This window comes from Poecilia mexicana, unplaced genomic scaffold (assembly GCF_051168715.1).
Source record: "Poecilia mexicana isolate PSO_F unplaced genomic scaffold, ASM5116871v1 scaffold_17, whole genome shotgun sequence".
NCBI classification, from domain to species: Eukaryota; Metazoa; Chordata; class Actinopteri; order Cyprinodontiformes; family Poeciliidae; genus Poecilia; species Poecilia mexicana.
Genome location: NW_028263386.1, coordinates 5,291,691 through 5,312,905, shown reverse-complemented (window position 1 = coordinate 5,312,905; position 21,215 = coordinate 5,291,691). Strand labels below are relative to the sequence as shown.

General features: G+C 37.6%; 1 protein-coding gene across 1 annotated transcript in view; it reads right to left on the bottom strand.

The window, feature by feature from the left end:
- Positions 1-14,147, bottom strand: part of LOC106929533 (contactin-associated protein-like 4) — a 99,943-nt gene extending 85,796 nt beyond the window's left edge. The window contains exon 1 of the mRNA XM_015006550.2: positions 13,821-14,147. Within this exon, the coding sequence (XP_014862036.2) occupies positions 13,821-13,905 (85 nt within the window). The 5' untranslated portion in view covers positions 13,906-14,147. The remainder of the gene's footprint in view (positions 1-13,820) is intronic.
- Between the last annotated feature and the right edge of the window lie 7,068 nt (positions 14,148-21,215).

The window sequence follows — 21,215 nt, the reverse complement described above, 5'->3', positions numbered from 1 at the left end:
GAATATGAAGGAGTCTTCATGAATGTTTATGACTGTTGTCATAAAGTGTCATTCGGTAAGTAATGACACTTTTAATGCAAAAGTTGACATTTTTAATGGACTTTTAATGCAAGTTTTAATGGAACTGTGCATTAAAAGTGTCATTATTTACTGAATGACATTTTATGACAACAGTCAAACATTTATGAAGAGACATTCATGTTCATGACGTGTTATGTCATGTTTATGACAGTTTCATGTCAGTCTTATGCACACCCCTTCAAATAAAGTGTTACCACTTGTCTTTAAAGCAGCTGAAAACAACACTAAGCTCTCCTTTACCTGCATGACCCATGAGAATGTTGCAAATTTGGAAGAAAACCTCCTTCAGAGCAAAGAAATATTTTTAAGTACCGCATTTTGCTCCATTTGCAGGGCCTTTGGGCTATGTCTCTGCCAGCTTTGCACATCTTTGCAGAGTGCATGTTAACAACGATGTCAACACATTCCCACAGTCAATCAATTAGACCCAGGTCTAGACTTTGACTGGGCCATTCTAACATATCAAAAAGTCTTGGATCTAAATCCTTTGGTGATGGCTGAAGGCTAACTGTATTTCTCATGGCGTTCTTCAAACAATGACTTTCTTCCAGTGGTTCTTTCGTAAAGGTCAGGTTTGTAGGTTTCAAAGTATTTAATAATTAGATGATTTCTGAAGTAATTTAACTGGATTTCATGTAGAAAGCAAATATATGTGACTTTTTCTTTTTCTATTTTCATTTGCATTCACAATACTCCCCGAAAGCTCTCTCCATCACCCTGCAAAGATTCAATCTTAATCTTTTGTGAATGGGCCTGAATATTGATGCATGACTCATGTTCATGTCCTCAGAAACTATACAGTCTGGATTTAACTGAGGGAACAGAAAAAAATAGAGCCCTGACTTATTTTTCCATCAGAAAAAACTCCAAACTGAGTGGTGACAGTGACAGCACTATCAGAAATCAAACCACTTGGAGAAAACTATCACTTGTCTTTCCATACACTGATATTTTTAGCTTTGCAGAATTCCTGTTCCTCTTCTGCATCGAACGATGAACAGGGAAGAAGAAATTTACGCTCCCTTAAAAGCCAGCAGGGGTGAAATTGTAGAATGTCACAGGAGGGAAGAAAGACATGGGGAACTATTAGCGAGACACGCAGTCTTATCTTCCCATTTTCCTCTTCTTCCCTCGCCCTGCCTAATCCTCTTCCTCCACCTGGTTCCTCTTCACTTAGCCTCTTTCTGCTCGTCATCATCATACCTGCTATCCTCTGTCATCCTGCTCCTTCATCTCATTAAAGCGAATCATCTCGGGGATGTGAGGCAGTGCATCTTAAGAGCGGATGGTGGCTGCGACACAAACTTGGCAGAAGAAAATGTCACTGAGTCTGTGAGCAACACAGAGGGAGTAATACAACTAAAAAGCCCGGAGGTTTGAGCCTCAACACTCGATATTACTCTGCTTCCTGTCCATTTTTCTCTTTTGCCCACTTCCTCTGCTGGTTCTGCTCTGTTTCACTTCACTGCTCGGCTCAAAACTTTATGCCTCCTTGTTCTGTTAAAATTTTAATCCCTCTCCTCTGATTTTAATGACCACCGGCTCAGTTCTGTCCTTCTCCGCTACAGAAACTGACTCGTTTTGCTTCTCCTCATTAGCAGTCGCTGGGGAGCTGTGGTCACTCGGTTCATGAGAATTACACAACAGAAAATCATAGTGTGATCAGCGTCTATCTGCATGTGTAGGAGGAGGCACACCATAAAGCTTGGAGCAGCACATAAAGTGTTGAAGACACACCAGCTGCTCCAACGCTGCAACTGAGGCAGAATATATTACTGTTTTTATATCCTATGCTACACAAAGTTGATGAATAATTTACAGGCACTGAAATAGATTTTAGGATGTTTTAACACCTGATAGTCTGGTAGCCTCGGTTCAACTTGGGACCAAAAGTGAAACATTTGTTACATTTTCAGCTGCTGCGGTTCGCTTTCGCACTGCACTATCAAACGATCCAAACCAATTGAAAAACCTGTTCACCTCCTCACCTGTGGGGGCGCTGGACCAAAGACCACTGAAGGAAGCAACAGGAAAACAATTGAAGACGAAACTGAGTGCAACTTCCTTCTTCATGAAATGTAAACAAACATCGAGTAGCGTCAGAGTTTAGCGGTTGAAGAATTTCTCTTTTGTTTTTGGCAAAAGATCACAAGCCATTTCTTCTGGTAGCGCTAGACTATTGTGTTTGTTTGTTTTGTTTGAATTAACCCACAATTCCATGTGCTTCCTGCTTTTGTAGCAGTCTCCGGTCCGCTTGGTGTTCACATATGCATTCAAACCGCACCAGAATTCACTTCAAATGAACCAAAGTTCCCTTTATTGGTCTGCATCAGAGTTGACTGAGATATTTTGGGAGCAGATCCTCCATTTTGTTTAGTTTCAGATTTGGAAGCATGTGCAAACTTGGGTTTGTAAACAGTTAGCACTAAACATTAGCATTAAGATATTGGCTTGAAGCACTCTTCTGGGAGGTTCCCCACCATGAAATAATGAATTTTTAATTTGTTTGCATTGTTTTATTCAGCGTAATCATGTTTCATTCACCAGAATAACCTGTAATGCTTGAGTGTGTTACCATCCATCAAAGACTAATCTCTAATGTAATGGAGAATAAATATAGCAGCACGGTCACCTCAGTGACTAATGCCGATTCACTTGGTAAGTTTAACGTCCCCAAATTATTCCAGTCATAACTAACACATGAGCTGCTGCAAATAGAGCTGTGAGTGAAAAATCCATTTACGGTGTGAGACTCCCGTCACCCCCAGTGATGAAGTACGATGACCTGCACACATGAAAGCTCGACAGCAACTCATCTTCGAAGATGACGTTTGATAAATGGCTTTGTTGTTTTTCCAGGTGCCCATCGTTGTGGGGTTGGCCTTGAACAAACACACTGGTTCCTGATATTAAATGAATGGATGGAAGTCATGTAGATCCCTGGTTCAGTTCATGATGGGTGGTTTCTCATTTGGTCTGAAACCTTGACCTCCCCACATCCAGTTTGTGATTCCAGTTTTCCTCTGTTCATTTCCATAAATGACACTAAAAGAAAAATATAAAGGGGATTTATCCTCAGTTACTTTCCTTTCTCTGCCATGCAGTCCTTCCATGAATCATAAACAGCTCAGGGGTTCAAAAGGAAACTTCAACACATATTAACACGAAATAGCTGTGGTATTGTTCCTCTCGGCCAGAGTGCCGAAAAGCCATAAATTCCCACAAGACGGGACTCTGCAACACTCAAAAATGAGTTCAGATTTACACTTTCCACCCTCAGCGTTTACCAGATTAATCTCGGAGCAGATGAGGGATACTTCAGGAGCAGGGAGATTTAATCAAGCCGTCCTAATATTCCCCGGGAGCCTCCACAGCTTAAATAACCAACTCTTTCTAAAGGCACCCAATAGCCTTCAGTGGGTGAGTAATAACACCTCTGACTTTGCCATTCAGCCTCCAACATCTCAATAATTTACTGCAACTCATATTAGGTCCCTGCAGCCTGAAGCAGCAGAATAATAAAACTTTGTGCTGCCACACTGAGCATGTAGATGGCCAAACCATGCAGGTTTTACAGCATAATTAACTTAGACACTCTATCTATCATAACCACTAGTTTGGAGTTTAATTGTGGCACAGCTGAACGGAAACTAACTAAACTCGATTATCTTTACGGCTCCACACAAGGATTTTACTCTTTTCCCGCAGTAAAATTCAAGCACTTTCAAGGTAAGTTATCAAACTTTTCCAGCACCTCAACTTGGAGATAAAAACAATACAAATTAACTAAAAAAGATCGTTTCAGTTCATTGTTATATCAATTAGTAGAGTTATTAATCTTTTTTCTGTGATAGTATTCAACATACGGACAAGGCAGAATAAAATATAACATTTTATGATTTGAAATGTCTCTCTCACACACAACCTTTACTACTGACTGGTCCAAAAACAAACAAACACAAATTTAACAAAAAAAAAAAAAAAACATCTGCAGATTTCAATGATGTTGTTTAATGTATAAAATATAAATCAAAATCCTATTTATTGATAAAGAACATTTAAAAAACAGAAGTTTGCCCAAGTGCTGCACAAAAACAAGGCGAATTGAGGAATAAAAGTCAAGACATAAAACAACATTAAAACATTAAAAACATACACATAAAATCAAACAAAACAGTAAAAAGAGCTTATCAAGTCAGACTGGGCCAAAAGCTACTGAGTAATGATTGAAAATGAGATTAAAAACAGGAAGTGATGAAGATGCCTGCAACAAATTCAAAGATTTAGGAGCCACAACAGAGAAATATTGATCTTTCAGTTTCCGCCAAATGTTTGGGACCAAAGCAGCTGAACAACTGATGAAATAAGTCTGAAATATATGGAGGTGCAAGATAATTTAAGATCATTTAATTGTTCAAATTAAATCCTTACACACAATATAAAAAGAAAGATACAAAAATAATCTCTAAAAAATTTTCTTGCAATGTTATCTGGCATTTAGCAAATATAAATAATTTTGGTGATTCTAACTAACCTAAAACAAAAACATTTTAGTCTAATTTAACTTCAGATCGCGAGAAAAAAGTTGCACTTGTGTCTTTTGATTAGCTCTATAAAAATGTCTTGTTTCAACTCTAAATAATGTTTTCCAAATCAGACATTAGATTGCATTTTATTATTTGAATGTCAACACTTCCCAAACGTTGAAAAAACCTAATTAAAATTCAAGCATTTTCAAGGATTTCAAGCACCCGAACGAACCCTGCACCCAGTTCCAGACAGGACAGTGTGTGTCTGATCCATTCTGGGGGGAAAACGACTAAAAACTTGTCGTTTTATTACTCCAACTGTGAGCACAATGAATCACCTCGACCAGTGAGCCGTTACCGTTTAAACAGCCGGGGAAGAAAAGGGGTGAAAACGCAAATCAGCATGCAAAACACACATGCACCCACAGTTGGAGTGTGGTGGTATTATCTGTCATTAAAACAGGATTAAAGTCATTTAGTATTCGAGAGATAATCTGTCATTAGGCTATGATTACAGCACACACTCCAGTGGCTCTGAAGCTGCTAAGAGGGGAGATAAAAACCTCGAGGAAGACTGATGAATCTCTGAGAGTTTTAGTTAAGATGACGACAAGTAATGAAACCTTCACTTACAGCTGAATGATTCGGAAGTAATGCTTTCTTTTCTTTTGGCAGGTTATATATACTTTTAACAATCCTGCAGCAAAAATAGAAGTGGTAACAGATGTGTTGTCTTTCCCTGAACAGATGTGTGAAAATCCTTAGATTTATTCAGTGTGTAAATAAGTCCTGAATCTCTGTAGACTCTATAGCGTATGAAATACTTAGCGTTGTTTCTGGAATTAGATAGGTGTGATTTTCACCTGCACCAGGTGACACAAGTTTATTTTTTAGGAAAAAAAGTAGTGTGAATGTGTGCAACAACATGTGTACACCGCAGATTACAGCTATGACCTGATATTACTGTACTGCACAATCTGCAGACATTCTGTCTGCACCGATGAAGATTCCCTTAAGTCATGCTGAACAGCTGACAGTAATAGAATGAAATTTTCTTTCAAGTAAATCTAACATTTGTTTCGCCACTTGGGGGCAATCTTTAAATGTGTTTAAAACATTGAACTTTCAGCCCAAGATGATCAGGCAATTGTTCAAGGTGACCTATTGTTCTTCCTTGGACAGGTTAGGGTAGGTTTATGGGCTACACAAGACTCTATATTCTTTTTTGCAAAAATCATTCTAAGATGATGAGATTTTAATCTGGTCAGTTCTGCCTATTTTGAGCTTATGGCCTCTTGTCACGCCCCCCAACTCAACGTTTAAACTCGCACGTGAAAGTGAAAATGGCTGCAAACAGATGGGCAATTATGCAATCATACATCTTTGACAAGCATTAGTAGAGCCTCCTGCACAACCAACAAGAATGTAGCAAGTGGCTTCTGGACGGTAAGTCATCAATTAGACAATTGTCTTTTCCAGCAGCCATTGTACAGTGCATGCAGCGATAAACCAGCTGACCAAACGTCCTGGAGCTCAACTTGGGTTGCTAGATAACAGCGCAGTGCCTGTTAAATGTGACTTAACAATCAGGAGGTTTTTGAAATGGCTCATTTTCCAGACACCAAAAAGCATTAAAGTATTACCAAAAAATGGTTGGGAGTTTTTTCAAGGGTTTGGTTTGTTTATAGAAGAAGTATGGAAGTATAGAAATGTGCAAAAATAGTAGATTCAGTGAAGTTGTAGCAACATTTCACTTTGCATGCAATATGGTAGGGCAATATGGATAATCACAATATAAGGGTTTAATACCAGTCCATACTGACAATAATTAATTCGTTATTTGTTTTAAATATTCAAAATACTGCCAATCTAGTGACATGAAATTTTCACTTTTACCCACCACTCCCTCTTGACTTGCCATACTTATTTTCTCCTTTAACGCCACCCGATCTCTTTTAGTTTTAAGAAGTTATGGATCACTACTTAAAACTAAGTGGTGATCCAGTCACAGTTTCATGTCCACTGTGAGGGGACATGAAACTACTTATTGACTGCCTTTTGTTTTTGAAAGAACAATTTAACATATATAAAAGAAATACACATTTTTAAATAAATAGCTTTTTAAACAAAACAATAAACATACATACACAAAAACATACATGCTTTTGTACTGTGTGGGTAATATAATAACAAAATATAATTTTTTTTTACATCTGAAGTGACCATTTACTCATTCGTTTATCTCACCAAATACTCTAAAAATATAACTATTGGCAATTTACAAGTCATCAACAGCTTTCAGCATCTAAACCGGAGCCAATTTTCAGATTTAAATATCCTGTGTCAACACTCAATGGACTCCTACTTTATGTTAAACTGAACCCAACAGCTGTGTGCAATTTTCAGGGTTTCTGTGTCTCTCTGCATAAAAGCGCTTATCACTCACAAGGCTGCAATTTAAACTAGTTTGCTTAAATTACTGCATTTGAAGGGGGATATAACATTTTATGAACTGTAACAGGACAGAGGGCAATTTCAGCTTTCTAGAAAGTTCTTTGCACAGTAAACAAACTAAATCAATGGTCTCAAACCCAACAGCAGAGTGGGCTGGATATATAGTTTTGAAGTAGATTGAAAAGTGATCCAACTTAGAAGTAATTTTAGATACCGAGGTGCTGAACGATTGAGAGGAGAGGAACATGAACACCAAACCTCTCCGGACGTGTTTAAGACCCGTTCTGGTTCTCTGATAAACAGCAATAGTCAGACCTTGCCCCTGGCTCTGCTGGAGCGCTGAAACAAATGAAAAGTAGAGTGGAAAACTTGGCGAGGATGATTATTAAGTGAGCGATGTTCTATAGGTGGCCTCTCTGAGGAGCAAATAGCTGAAGGAAAGCTTATTGGTTTCAGGGACCCGAGGTTTGTGGATTTCGTTTTGGTCGTAGCTTTCAAATGGCAGAAACTCCTCTGGGTCTGAGAGCTTTTCGCCGCACGACAGAGAGGCTTTTGGTTTTCACATGACTCACTGCAGATTCAATCACAGCTTTTGCTACTCGTCCATTAAACTCAATCCTGCTCTGATATACGGCGCTGACTGAGCCAAGATAGAGCTACGTTTCATAGCATCATAACCCAGACTGTAATCAGGAAACTGAGTCAGAGTAACAACCTTAAAGCTTCATTAAAACAGTCTCCCTTTTCTTTTATTCGCCTTTTTAACAGGAAGGTAAACTAGACTCTTCTGTGAAAGCTGCTTTTTCCAGATATACTTAGAGTTTCATTCCTCTTCTTTAGCATTCCAGCACATCAACTCTTTTAGTGCTTAACCGCTTAAAAATGAACTGTTTTATATTTATAGAGTCTAAACTGTGGTGGTGTAAAGTGATAGTGTTTGCATTAAAATGAATTCAGTGACCTGGTGTTATTTATTTAGAGCGGACCGGCGGTATTCGCTGTGGTCAGGAACTGCAGCCGCTAGCAAATATCTGAAATTTGCTAACACTTTCAGGGTTTCTGCAGGTTTCACTAAACACCTTCCAGGTCCATTATGAATTACATTTAAGACCTGTATCAAGACAGAACTGCACAAAAGGAAATGACATGGGAATATAAATAACTTGTGAGATCATCCCATTCTTAGGGTGTTTTCACACCTGATTTTCTGGTAGACTCATTTGTTATAGTTTCAGCTGGGATGGCTTGTTTTCACACTTCAATGTGTCAAACAAACCAAACTCTTTGAGTAACCTGTTCCCCTCCTCGCCTGTGGGGGCGCTGAAGCAAGAACCACTGAAGGAAACAAAACAAAAACCTCTGAAGACACTGAGCGCAACTTCCTTCTTCACAAAATGTAAACAAAGCTGAGATTTTAGCGATTGGAGGATTTCTCTCTTTGCTTTGGTGAAATATACCGTAAGTCATTTTTCCCGCTATCACTAGACTCTCAAGTTTATTTTGGTTTGCGCCATAACACAAATAAGTTAGCTAGCTAGCAATGGTATATTAGCTGCAGCTGATCTTGCCTCCAGTCACGTTCAGTGAAGATGTGTGAGGGCGACATGAATTTTTACCTGACAAAAGAGTAAAAAAATAAAAAACATAAAAAATACGTAATTATATAGTCCTGTCATGACAAAACTGATTTAATTTTTGATACGTGGATTCAAGACTTTTTAAAGATGCAGGTAGTCCTGGCTACCCATTTATCAAATATACCTGAATATGTATTAAAATGCACAGTGGAAACCGTCTAAATGCTAAAACCGTGAAGCTAATGTTCACGGTTTAACCTGAGGTTTTAGTGAATGGAGAATTTCTCTCTTCTCTTTGCTAAAAGACAACAAACCATTTCCACTTGGCCTTCATATATGGATTTGAACCACTACTTATGGGAGCTCGGCCAATCAGGACCAAGGAAAATGTATGGCGCTCTTGGATTGGCAGCCAATAGTGTGCCAAGTAGAATTATAACGAGGTATTTCAGCTTCCCAAGCTGCATTTTCTTTTGAATATTTTAGAGAATAGGGAAAACAACATAAACAAGTTTTATTTTTTATGCCGTATACATAAACACAACTTTTCCAAAAATGTCCTGGACTGGGTAGAAACTCTGAAAAGCTCCTTTTCCAGTGAACAGATTTTGCACAGAAACCAGTCTTTTTAAAAGATACCTGTGAAGCATCAGATAAATGAAATTGATAAATACAAAAACTACAAAATCTGTCTTTTTTTAATCACTCTAACTGCATTTATTCAAGGTAGAGATTTTAAGCATTTTTAGGTTGAAGCACAGACAAAAAAAACAAAACCATCTTTGACAAAAGCATACTAGGAATGACAGAAGTTTTAAATTCCAGTGAAATGAAGAGTTCCACTCAGAAAAGCTAATTAAATTCACAAAATAATCCAAATTCTTCAACATGCAGACCACTGCAGGATGTGGACGGATATGAAGCCGACCAGAACAAAACGAGCCTTTGGAGGCCGTTGTTAGAGACCCGGGGAAAAGGAAGGTAGTCAAGGTGAAGAATAAAGACAGAAAACTTTAATGATGCTGTTATTATTATTCAGAGGAGAACTGCATACCTCTCTGGCTGCATTGCTTCATTTTGCATCATTTATACACTGTCAGCTTTGCAAAATAAAAAAAGAGAATCCTTTGATACTAAAGCAGCGGCTCAGTAGGGCGTCTTTTTTTAAGCTTAACTTCTGTTCCTTAAAGAGAAATTTGGCTTCTGGATTAGTTTATATCATTTTTTTGTCTTTATAAAGACGTTTGCTATGTTCTGAGTTTCTGGAGAGAAACTCGATTCGTGAATTAATTATTGACCACATCAGAAAAACTGACATATTAATATTGGAGTCCCACTGTGAAATAGTTACAAAGATTACTAAATATCTGGAGGCTACCAAGACAGATTATTATAATTTTTAATTTATTTATGGCCTTAACTGGTACTTTTGAAATATTATAGATATTTTTTCCCAATTAAACAACTTCCAAAATCTACATAGAGAAAAAAAAAAAGATGGCAAAAATAAGCAAAATCGAAATTGAATAGCAAAATTTTTGTTATTTACAGTCTATAACTTCAACTCTCTTAAGAAATACTGCCACCTGCAGGCGGGAATTACTCACTTAAGCCTGAAGTTTTTGACCATTTTGAGGAAAAATTGAACTAAACTGACAATTAAACATTAGCACAAAGAACTGCAGGGATGTGATGATTCTATGTGATTTTTTATGATTGCGAAATTGTGGAAAAATGGAGGGAGTGTTAAAAAAGTGAGTTTATATTTTATTTTTCGTTCATAATGAGACAAAGAACACATGGAGTTGTTTGTCTCGATGCAATTCAGGGAAAACTGAGTATTTTATATTTTCCTTCTTCTAAATTTTACATATTTTACAATTTTCATTGGTCTCTCCAACATTCTGTGTTTATTAAGATTTATTTGAATCAAGAACTGTTAAACTATGAGACACCAAATTATAATTTTCAGCAAACATGAAATATTTCTTGTTCCTTCAAACAGAAACAGATTAAAACTTAGCAACAAAACTTTTCTGCCAAAAAAAAAAAAAAAAGCAATGAACAATAAATCTCAGTTTTTGGCAGCTTAAAGCTTCACTTTGTTTCAGATGTTTTGCCATTTGGTCGCTGATCCAAGAGCGAATCTGAAACGCTGATTTACTGGAACGAGATTAAACACAGAGAGAAGGAAGGAAGGAAGGAAGGAAGGAAGGAAGGAAGGAAGGAAGGAAGGAAGGAAGGGAGGGAGGGAGGGAGGGAGGGAGGGAGGGAGGGAGGGAGGGAGGGAGGGAGGAAGGAAGGAAGGAAGGAAGGAAGGAAGGAAGGAAGGAAGGAAGGAAGGAAGGAAGGAAGGAAGGAAGGAAGGAAGGAAGGAAGGAAAGAAATATGTTTTTATATATAAAAAAGCAAAATGAGTAAAAACTAGAGGGAACTTTTTGAATTAGAGACAACAATGAAGAGAGGCTTGTGATGTACAGACCTGAAACAGAGAGAGACACAATGTCTCAGAGGTTAAAGGAGGAGAAAGATGGAGCTGGAGAAAAAACTGTTTGAAGGAAACGCAGCAGGAAGAGAATAAAAAAGTAAGAAAAAGCAGGAAGGGAGGAGAAATATCTGGTGGAAAAGGAGAGAGGAGGTGACATTTCAGCTGAAGCTGGAGATGTTTTATTCACGGAGGAAGAACAGAGAGATGAAGGATGAGGAAACAGACAGAAATCAACTCTGAGTCTCCAGACAGCTTTGACTACATTCACCAAGATCATCTATCAAGGTGAAGATGCTCCACTCTGAGGGAAAAGCAACAGAAAATCAAACACAGCAGTGACAGATGCTTTCTAATCCAATAAACCTGGACTTAACTCAAGTCCAGATTTTACTTCATGATCCTCTAAGTTTAGGGATTTAACACCGATAGTATCAGAAAGTAATCCCTTAAAAAGTCTGTAACTTATTTACTTTGCACAAACTTCAATGCTTATTGAAATATTGGGATTTTACATGATAGGACAACACAAAGTAGTGGATAAAATGAGGAGTGGGAGGGCAACACTATAAAAACACAAAATCTTACATTGTATTTTTGGTCTAGTTTCTAGCGGAAATATTTTATTACACTTGAAATACGACAAAAACTAACTCACAAGTAACTTTTCAGCAAGCTATGAAAGCTTGTTTTAAGTCAATAATTCCTGAATATTGATTGAAAAAGTACTTGTTCTTCTGGCAGATTATTTACCTTTAAGACATTCCTCCCATTTTATACGTGAAATAGTCTGCCAGTCGAACTTTTTGATATATTTAAGGAATTATTGACTTAAAACAAGACCTGAAAAGTTAATTATAAGTTAGTTTTGTATTATTTTAAGCCCACTAAGATATTTGAACTATAACTTACAGGTTAGGCAAGTCAGCCTATTCCTTTTTAAGTAAATTATGTGTTTGTAAAGCAGTATTTTGTTTTTGTTTAATTTGTGTAATGCTGTGTATATTTACCAAAATGAAGTTAAAGTGAATAAAACTAGAGCAAAAATACTACAGATGAACCGATTGCAGTTTTTGGCCTATTGCCAATTACCCATCTTTAAAAAGCCCGACCTCGCAATTCCGATTTTGGCCAATACCATTTTGGGTTTTTTTTGTCTGAAATGTCGCTTCTATTATTTCTATGTCATCTTTCTTCCTGTGTTTTGTTGTGTCTTATGATGATACTGTCGGCTTGCGTTGCTAAAAAACTTTAAAAATCGATCCAAAGATGGCAGGGTCCATTATTACTTTTGAAAACATTGCCCTGCTGTGTGACATTGACGTTCTTCTTCTGCATGCAGGTCGCCTTGGGTTTGCGCAGAAATTTGACTGCATTAGTAGTATTTCAGCAAAAAATCGTAATTGAGAATTAAGCTCTGCTGTGTGAACGCAGCATAAGTTGCTCTGCTTAGGTTGTGTTTTGTAGCCTTAACTCTGTAGCAGTATTGGCGTCCTTCAGCTTTTACTGTTCGTCCCCCTCATAGCTAACCTGACCACTGACTTCCTATGAGTGATCAATGTGAAAAGAAAAAGTTATTGAATGCAGCAACAGCTATTTATTAATATTTCATTAGCTTGTTGATGTTTTTATAAACGCATTCTGGCACAACCGGGCTTTTGGGAGTATTTGTGATCTTGATGTGGCCCAAAATGAAAATGAGTTTGACTCCCATGCTTTAGGTTGAGCAGGAAAAGGAGATGAAGAGCAGCTGCTGAGTGGTGGTGAGAATCATGACAGAGAAAGAAATGAGCTGCATGGGAGCAAAAACAGACGAGTCTGAACACAAACCCTTCTGATCATCATCATCACAAAAAATCTGTCTTTGTCCCAGAAATGATCAAGATAAAGGATAATATTAATGTTTTTGAGACCATTTTCAAACAATGATAATGCAAGAAGACATTCCCAAATTCTAATAAAAATGTAACACTGGAAAGGGAAGTTATTTTAAATATCCAAAATAAATAAACAAAAGAACAGAAACAAGAAATAAAATGAATTATGAAGTCTCTATAAACAAACTTGACCTTCAGAAAAAAGGGCTTGTTGAAACTAAAGCATCAGACTGAATGCTTTTATCATCCAGTTTTTTTTGTAGAAACAAAGATATAAAATACAAGAAAAAAAAACATAAATAATGCAGATGGAAATTATTGAGCTTGTTTTAATTTATCATACGTTCAATCAATTTATTACTTATACTGACAGGGTTAACAGCACCACTTCGCCTCAGATTCAGCAGCAGGTCAAACCGGACTGTGTCAAATTCACAGCCATTGCCTTAAGCCTCACCTCTCCAACCTGCTTTGTGGAGCAAAACCCAAGATGCTCCTCATGCTGCAGTGAGCACAAACTAACCAGAAAGCGAACACATTAAACTAATTTTACGCGCAGGAATTAGATCCTAGGAAGGGATTAGAGCACTCCTTTGCACCACAACTGCAACTCTGGTAATTGCAGGACACAAATGAGGATTAGTGGGATAATCAATGAGATTTGCCCTCGAAGTCAAAACTCCCAGTGCGCAAAATACGCTGCAATCTCCGCACTAAAAACTCTCCCTAAATAAATCTCTTTCAGTCCAGCTTGCGTCCATCCAGAAACAAAGTAAAGAAAAATAAATAAATAAAGACGTGCAGAGCTCGGACTCACCTTGCGCTGCTGTCCCGCTCACTCCGCACAGCAGCAGGGCGACCCGAGCGGTAATCCCAAACAACCTTATAGTCCGCAGATCCATGGTGAAGCGGCGGGGAGGCTGCAGAGATGCCGACAGACCGCCTCTCCTCTCTGGTTCCGACTGAGATCTCCTCTGATCCAGCTGGAGGAGGACAGCCAGGGAGGGAGGAGAGAGATGGACAGAGAGAGAGAGGAAAAGAGAGAGAGTGAAACGCCTCCTCCGCCGGAGAAAACACGGAGCTATGCAGGACTGCGCCCTTTTATTACAAAAAAATAATTAAAACTTTACTTCTCAGAAACAACAGTCTTAAAGTTGAAGAACTCGGTGACCAAACCTATAAACCAACTTATAAAAGCTGGGAAAATTAATTTTTTTTTTATATTTTAAATAATGTGGCTGTAAACGTGTTAAAACAGTTGGGGGCAACAAAAGCCTGGAAAGATGTGCTTACAGAAAAAATAACCCTCCTTGATGAATCTTTTCATAGCTAATCTGTATTAACAACTGAAAAACAGCCGAGTTAGTTATAAAAAAGACAGTAGAGGCTGCTTAGGACACATATTTGTAATTTTAACCTCTCCGGTTCGGGGTTCCGTTTGTAAAGTTAAAGTCAAAATTTAGCAGTGATAATTTGGGTTATTTAGGATTTCATAACAGAAAAAAACGGCGGCTTAATTCTTAAAGTTATATTTTCCCTATGTTGCTAATTCATTTATGAGTATGACAGTTTCCAAATAAACATTTAATTAGCAAGCTAAATATTTAGCTTCGAGCTATTTAGTTAGCAAGCTAAACATGTGACTTCAAAAAATATTTAGCTACCACAATAACATTTACCTTCAAACTAAATATATAATTTAGAGCTAAATATTGAGTTTGAAATGAACTATTTAGTTAGCTAATTTATTTAGCTTCAACCTAAGCTAATATGAAAATTGGCTTGTCGATAAGGGGAAATGGACAACCGAAATAAAGTTGCTAGCTAGTGTCACCTCTAAATAATTATTTCTTTTCCTCTCAACATGTAGAATATTTTAATTTAAAACAGATTAGGCATTTTAATGGAAATACAAAAGTTTACCCATGGATGTAAAGCGACAGTGACAGCGCCAGTTCACCAGCAACAGTTGACCCAGCTTTTATTTTGATAGTCCACTTCCGGTTAACAGCAAGTGAATTTGTGTGATAGCTAGTCTTTTGTTTTGCTCTGAGCTAAATAGTTGAAAGCTAAATACTTAGTTTCAAACGAAATATTACACTAAATAAATATTTAGTTTGTTAACAAAATAGTTTGAAGCTAAATACTTCGTTCGTAAACTAAATGTTTAGCTTGCTAGCTTATTTAGCTCGATAACTGTTCATCTTGAAGCTAAATATTTAGCTTGCTAACGAGGACTAAATAATGCAAATTATCAATGTTAATTTTTGATTGTGTAAGTTTACATACTCATATGCATCAAACTAATAAAGTAATACGGTTCACTAAGTTCAGTTAATTCTTAAAATGAATCTAATAGCTGATTCATATTAATTGAGCATGTTTTGATTTTCTTCAGCTTTCAGCCCTCTTGAGTTGACAAGGAAGAAATCTAGTTTTAGAAAGCATTGCTTCAACCTGAAGTTCCCCTTATGCTTTGCTAAGTGTGAGCCACATACATTACTTATTTATGCAATAAATAATATAATATTTAAGCAAGCCTGACCAAAACTATAAAAACCAACAAAAGGAGGAAAATATACACAGCACAGACACTGGTTTATTGCAAATTCAAACCACTTTACAGAAAATAAAGTGGTTTAATGTATTTATTAAATTTTACAAGCCAAAACAACTTCAGTTTCTCATCACATCCTTTTTCACCACTTAGTTTATTTTATGTGTCTATAATTTTTTACGTTTCCATACACAAGTCAAAAAAGAAAGAACACGCAATATTGAAAGAAACACAAGACAAAACTAGTACATAAATAAACAATATTTAGATTCCTGTCAATGGTAAGAACACAAAGTGTAGACCGAAAGAGGTTTTTATTACACTTTATGTATATTTTCTAAAACATATTTCCAGGGAAATTCCAACAAAGTGTGTAGAAAAACTCATGAAAGAAAACAAAATCAAACCTTACACTGAAAAAAGAAAACAGGTGATCCAAATAAAAAAATTTAAATAATTTGTCACAAGTAATCACATTAAGTTTATCCAACTATATTATGTTCATAAAGTTGTCATGTTAAACAAATGTAAATATAGTAAGTTTGCCAAACTCAATGTAACAAATTAACTGAGTTTTTTTTTTAAAGTTGGCAATCCATTCTCTTTTTTTAGTGTAGTGTATTTGTTTAGCAAATTATTTTTGTAAATTTCTTTTATTTAAAGAGTAAAAAACACCGTTTTAACTCATCACAAAAAATTTTCCACATCTGAATCTCTATTATTGGAGTACAATTGTTTTTAATATTCATCCTGACCTCTAGTTTTTTAAATAAATAGCAATAATAATGCATTTTATTTTAGGTGCCTGTCTCTGCACTCAAGAACTCTGTACAAAATCCACAAGAATCCATTAAAAGATACAATAAAGTAATGAAATCACCTGAATAGTAATTATTGATATTTATCTAATTGAAATCTGGTAATAGCTGTACATTTATGATTAAGCAGCAAAAAAGTAAAAATAAAGGATTTTGGGGGAATTTTCTGAAATTCACCATCATTTGGTATTGTGCTGTTGAGGGTTGGAAACCCTCCTGGTTCTAGAACATCTGAAGCTGGGTTCAGTCCAGTTTAAATCCAAACAAAACAAATGCACCTTGAGGAAAATGGCTGCTGGCAATTACTTCCCCTCCATCCATGACAAGATGGAGATCCACAGCATTCGTTCTGTTTTTGACACCAAACTGAAACAGATCAACTCACTGCCCATCAGCGCCAGGCGAGACGCCCGGAGTAAAACCGGCTCCATTAACTGGATCTGCTCGACTGGTCAGCGGGCCGAAGCGCCGTCCGCCTGCCAGGCTTCGAACCTGCTCCTGAAGGTTCCTGATTACCGGCCTCTGGACGCCTTTGTCGTGACAGCAGAGGATCCCGGCTCGGCTTCGTGGAGCGACGAGGATGAAATCTGCGAGCTGTGCATCAGGCTGAAAGAGTTTGAGCTGCTTGAAATGATGCAGGACTCGGCAAAGATCCAGTGCAGTAAGTAGATTCTGATGGTAAAAAACCCCAGCAGCTTTGATGAAATCACCAAAAGGAGTTCACTCAAATAAAACGAAATGTTTTCTGATGTAGCTTCCAATCTACGGGTTGGCAAAGTTTCCCCACCCTCACCAATTATTATCTTAACTTATTAAAAACCTCCTAGTGTGTTTTCAAAACAAAACAAAAAACAACAAAGAATCAAACTTTCTCTAAGGCTACGTTCACACTGCAGGCCTTAATGTTAAATTCAGATTTTTTGGTGAAATCTGACTTTTTTATTTTTTGCCGTGGTTTAAAAAATATCCAACTTGTATGTGATCTCCTGTGTGAACAGCAAGTGACCTGAAAGTCTCCCGGCATGCGCAGTAAAGGGCGCAATAACATCACCCAAAGGCTACGTTCACACTGCAGCCTGAAGTGACTCAATTTCGATTTTTTCGACTTAATGTGACCTATCTGATCTTTTCATGACAGTCTGAACAACACAGGTTAGTTTTTTTCGGCATCTGGATATCCGATATGAACCAAATCTTCCAAATGTGACCTGAGTCTGAATGGCCAGGACCTGAACATCGTTGACACTCGACAAGCATCATTATTCTGTGTTATGACAACGTGGGAGCAGGAAGAAAAACAACAACCATGGTGGACGATAAATAATGAGGATTAAGTTGTTAATATGCTGGCTCCGATCCAACAACAATTTCAAAATTGTAAGATTAGCATCCATGGATACTGATGATCCATGGATGCTAAACATGGAACATTAGCATCCATGATTATTTCTGCAAACACTGAACACTTCTTCTTCTGAGCACGCTCTCTATGTGTGACGCTATTGCGCCCTCTACTGCGCATGTGGGACACTTTCAGGTCGTTTGCAGTTCACACTGGAGATCACATACAAGTCACATTTATTTAGAAGTGTGAACGAACACGCAAAAGAAAAAAAAATGTATTTGGGTCACTTCAGGCTGCAGTGTGAATGTGACCTAACAAAACAGCTTAAAAAGAGGTGAAATGTTCTAGTTGAACATCATGGAAAGAATTTGAAAAAATCAAAGATTCATAACAAACAATACTTTCATTTGCACCTTTCAGACACATTTCTGCGGAACATCAGGATGCGTCAGATGAAGCCCATGGAGACAAGAAGGAGATGAAAAACCAAAGCAATCCATGAATAAACTTCAAGCAGCTCTAACTTTTTTTTTTTAATAATCTGTTTCTCTACACTGTAAGTTCACCAGATCAACAGTGAGAACAAAAAACAAATTTAAAACTCAGGTCACAGTTTTTTTTAATAACGTCTGCAACATGCATTAGGCATTCAGAGTAAGGATATGTGATTAAAACTGTGCCAAAGAAATATAATTTATTGCATCGTTTGTTAGCAGGGAATGGCAAATTTAAAAAACAGATTAATTCTTTGTGTCAGAAATATGAAGTTGCCTAGAAACTCCATTATGTGTCTCAGATGAGTGGTCTTCCAAATTACGCTGCTGTTCACTAATCTGTGGAGTTAATCTGTTATCTGCGTTCAGCAGATTTCTGTATCAATGTGCTGTTTAGAAAACTGGTGTTCTTTAAGCTGCTGTGAATTAACAACAAAAAGGAAAACAGCAACTTGGAAAAAAAACTCTTTGTAACATTTAATATATTTGCAAAGATGAATAAGACAGAAAAAATAAATCAGTTTTATTACATTTAGTTGTTTTTTGTGTCATATTTGATGCTATGAGAAGGCAGACGTGAGTAGAGTACCGAAAAATCGTACTCAAGTAAAAAGTAGCCGTCCAGTAAATCACTCAAGTAGGAGTAAAAAAGTATTTGGTAAAAAGTCAAGTGCTGAATAACTGATCCACTTATCAATCATTTAATATTTAAAAATTACATCATCAGACAGATATAAAGTTAACCCTTGTGCGTGCGAGAGGCAAACGTGGAGGACTGTGGCAAGTGATTCAAGTTTTATGTGTGTGGGGTCGGTTGTTTGTTTTTCATTCAGGGGGCTGAAAATCCAGAAATTTTACTCAAGTAAGACTAGAAATACTTAATAATAAAATCACTCAAGTAAAAATAAAAAGTACAGCGCAGTAAAACAACTCCTAATTCTTTTTTTTTTTTTAAAGTTAATGTAATTGAGCAGATGTAACTACTTACTACCCAACTCTGCTAGAAGGTTTTATGTTTATCCAACTGGTGTGTCTAAAGATTTTAAAATAAGTACAAAGTCAATAGAAAAAGCTAAAATCCTCAGTGATTGCAAATGACATCTCTGTTGCCACAAGCTGTTCGGACAACATCTGAAGAGCGTGACATGTTGGAAGAGGACTTCTTGGACGCTTCATTTAAATATTCTTTGATACAGAAGCTCAGAGTGGACAAACTTAAACGATGGCTGAAACCTCAACGTGAGCGGAAAGAAGGCAGCGTTGATTTTTTTTGGCTACAGATGGTGTGGTAGTTAGTACACGCTAGCACTAAGTTATCTGGGCCTACCTTGCTAAATTCCCGCTCAGCAATCTGTACAAGCAAAAACATTGATTAACCCAGTGGTTCCCAAACTTTTCTCCTGGGCGTTTTGCTGGTTTGCCGCCATGATTCTAACACACCTGCGTAGCTCTGCACAGCAGCAGCAGGTCTCCTTTGCTGCCGCACAGGTGTAAACCCAGCGTGAGTGTCAGCGCTCATGTTGCGTTTAAAGGCGGCTCGGAAAAACAGGTTACGACATGTTAACAACGGATTAAACAGTTTTAACTGCTGATAAAAGTGACAGAGGACACCGATATAGGAAGTGTGGAAGCCCGACTGTATCAAATTGACATAGAAACAACAGAGAGTTGGCCATTCTAAGGTAAAAACCCAGCACATACAGCGTTCATGTTTTTTTTGTTTTTTTTTCATCCAGACAGCTTCCCGCGCCCCCCCCTGCAATGACACGGCGCCCCGTCTAGGGGGCGCGCCCCGCAGTTTGGGAACCTCTGGATTAACCAATGCTTTGCAGTTCATTTTTCCAATTAAATATCAATTGATTGATTAGATCTCCTCTGCCACCATGGTGAGCAACACCATCATAAGCAGCTCAGATTGTCACTTTATCAGATCGACATTGTATAAAACAGTTCTTCATCTTGAGTTGGGCATTAAATTGGGCATATTATATAACCTAAGTCAACTGATCACAAAAAAAGTTCATCTGTTTAAATGCACAGCAGTTTCCCCCAAAACACAACTTACCGCCCTCGTTTGAAACTAACAGCCATGGTTTGACGTCATTTGTGATCAGTGCCATACATTTATTAGGTAACTGTGAACTAATTTCTAATATACAGATTTAACGTAACAAAATGTGATTTAATATAACTTCATGCTGTTATTCCTACATTTCTATGAATAAATACTTTCCTACTCTGAAAGATGAAACAACTGTAGAAAAAGCTTAAAGGTTTCCTGTGTAGAATGTTCTGACGTTTACAAACGTCTGAAACCAAACTTGTTCTCTCAAACTGTCGCTGATATACCGTAAAAACACTTTTTTCTTTCTTCAGATGACACAAAGCTTGTTACAAGTGAATTAAAGAACAAATTGTTCTGTTTGTCAAAGCTTCATTTTTTAGCCGTTAATTTGCAACCTCTTTTTCTCCATCACCAACAATAACAGACGGAAAAAATTTAGATTTTCTGGAAACTCGGTAAAAGTCGTGCCGCACAGCTGGCGGCTGGCTTTGTGCGAGTCATAACTGAATATTCTCCGATCGAAGCAGCCGTCGTTCTCCACGCAGCGGGGGCTTCGGACCAATTTGTGTAACACAGAAATGCCCGGGGATGAGGTGAAGGAGTCACATTCAACACATCAGGTCTGGGGCAGAATATCAAGTGAACGCAATTGGAGAGAAAAAGCCTGGAGTCGATAATACACGGTCAAGAAAAGAGTCGTGAAGACAGAGAAAGGCGAGGGGGGCATGCCGAGAGTTAGCAGGGGGATCAGATAATGAAGAGCCACTGAGAGTGTGGATGGCAAATGCAATGAGATGATAAAAAAAAAACTGTTGAGAGCAAGCGCAGCATGGGAATCAGATAACACACTCAACATGGCCATCACACACTTAGATGGTCTGCAGATGTTTCACACACAGAGAAAGCAATGTTCTGAAAACGAAACAAAGAAAC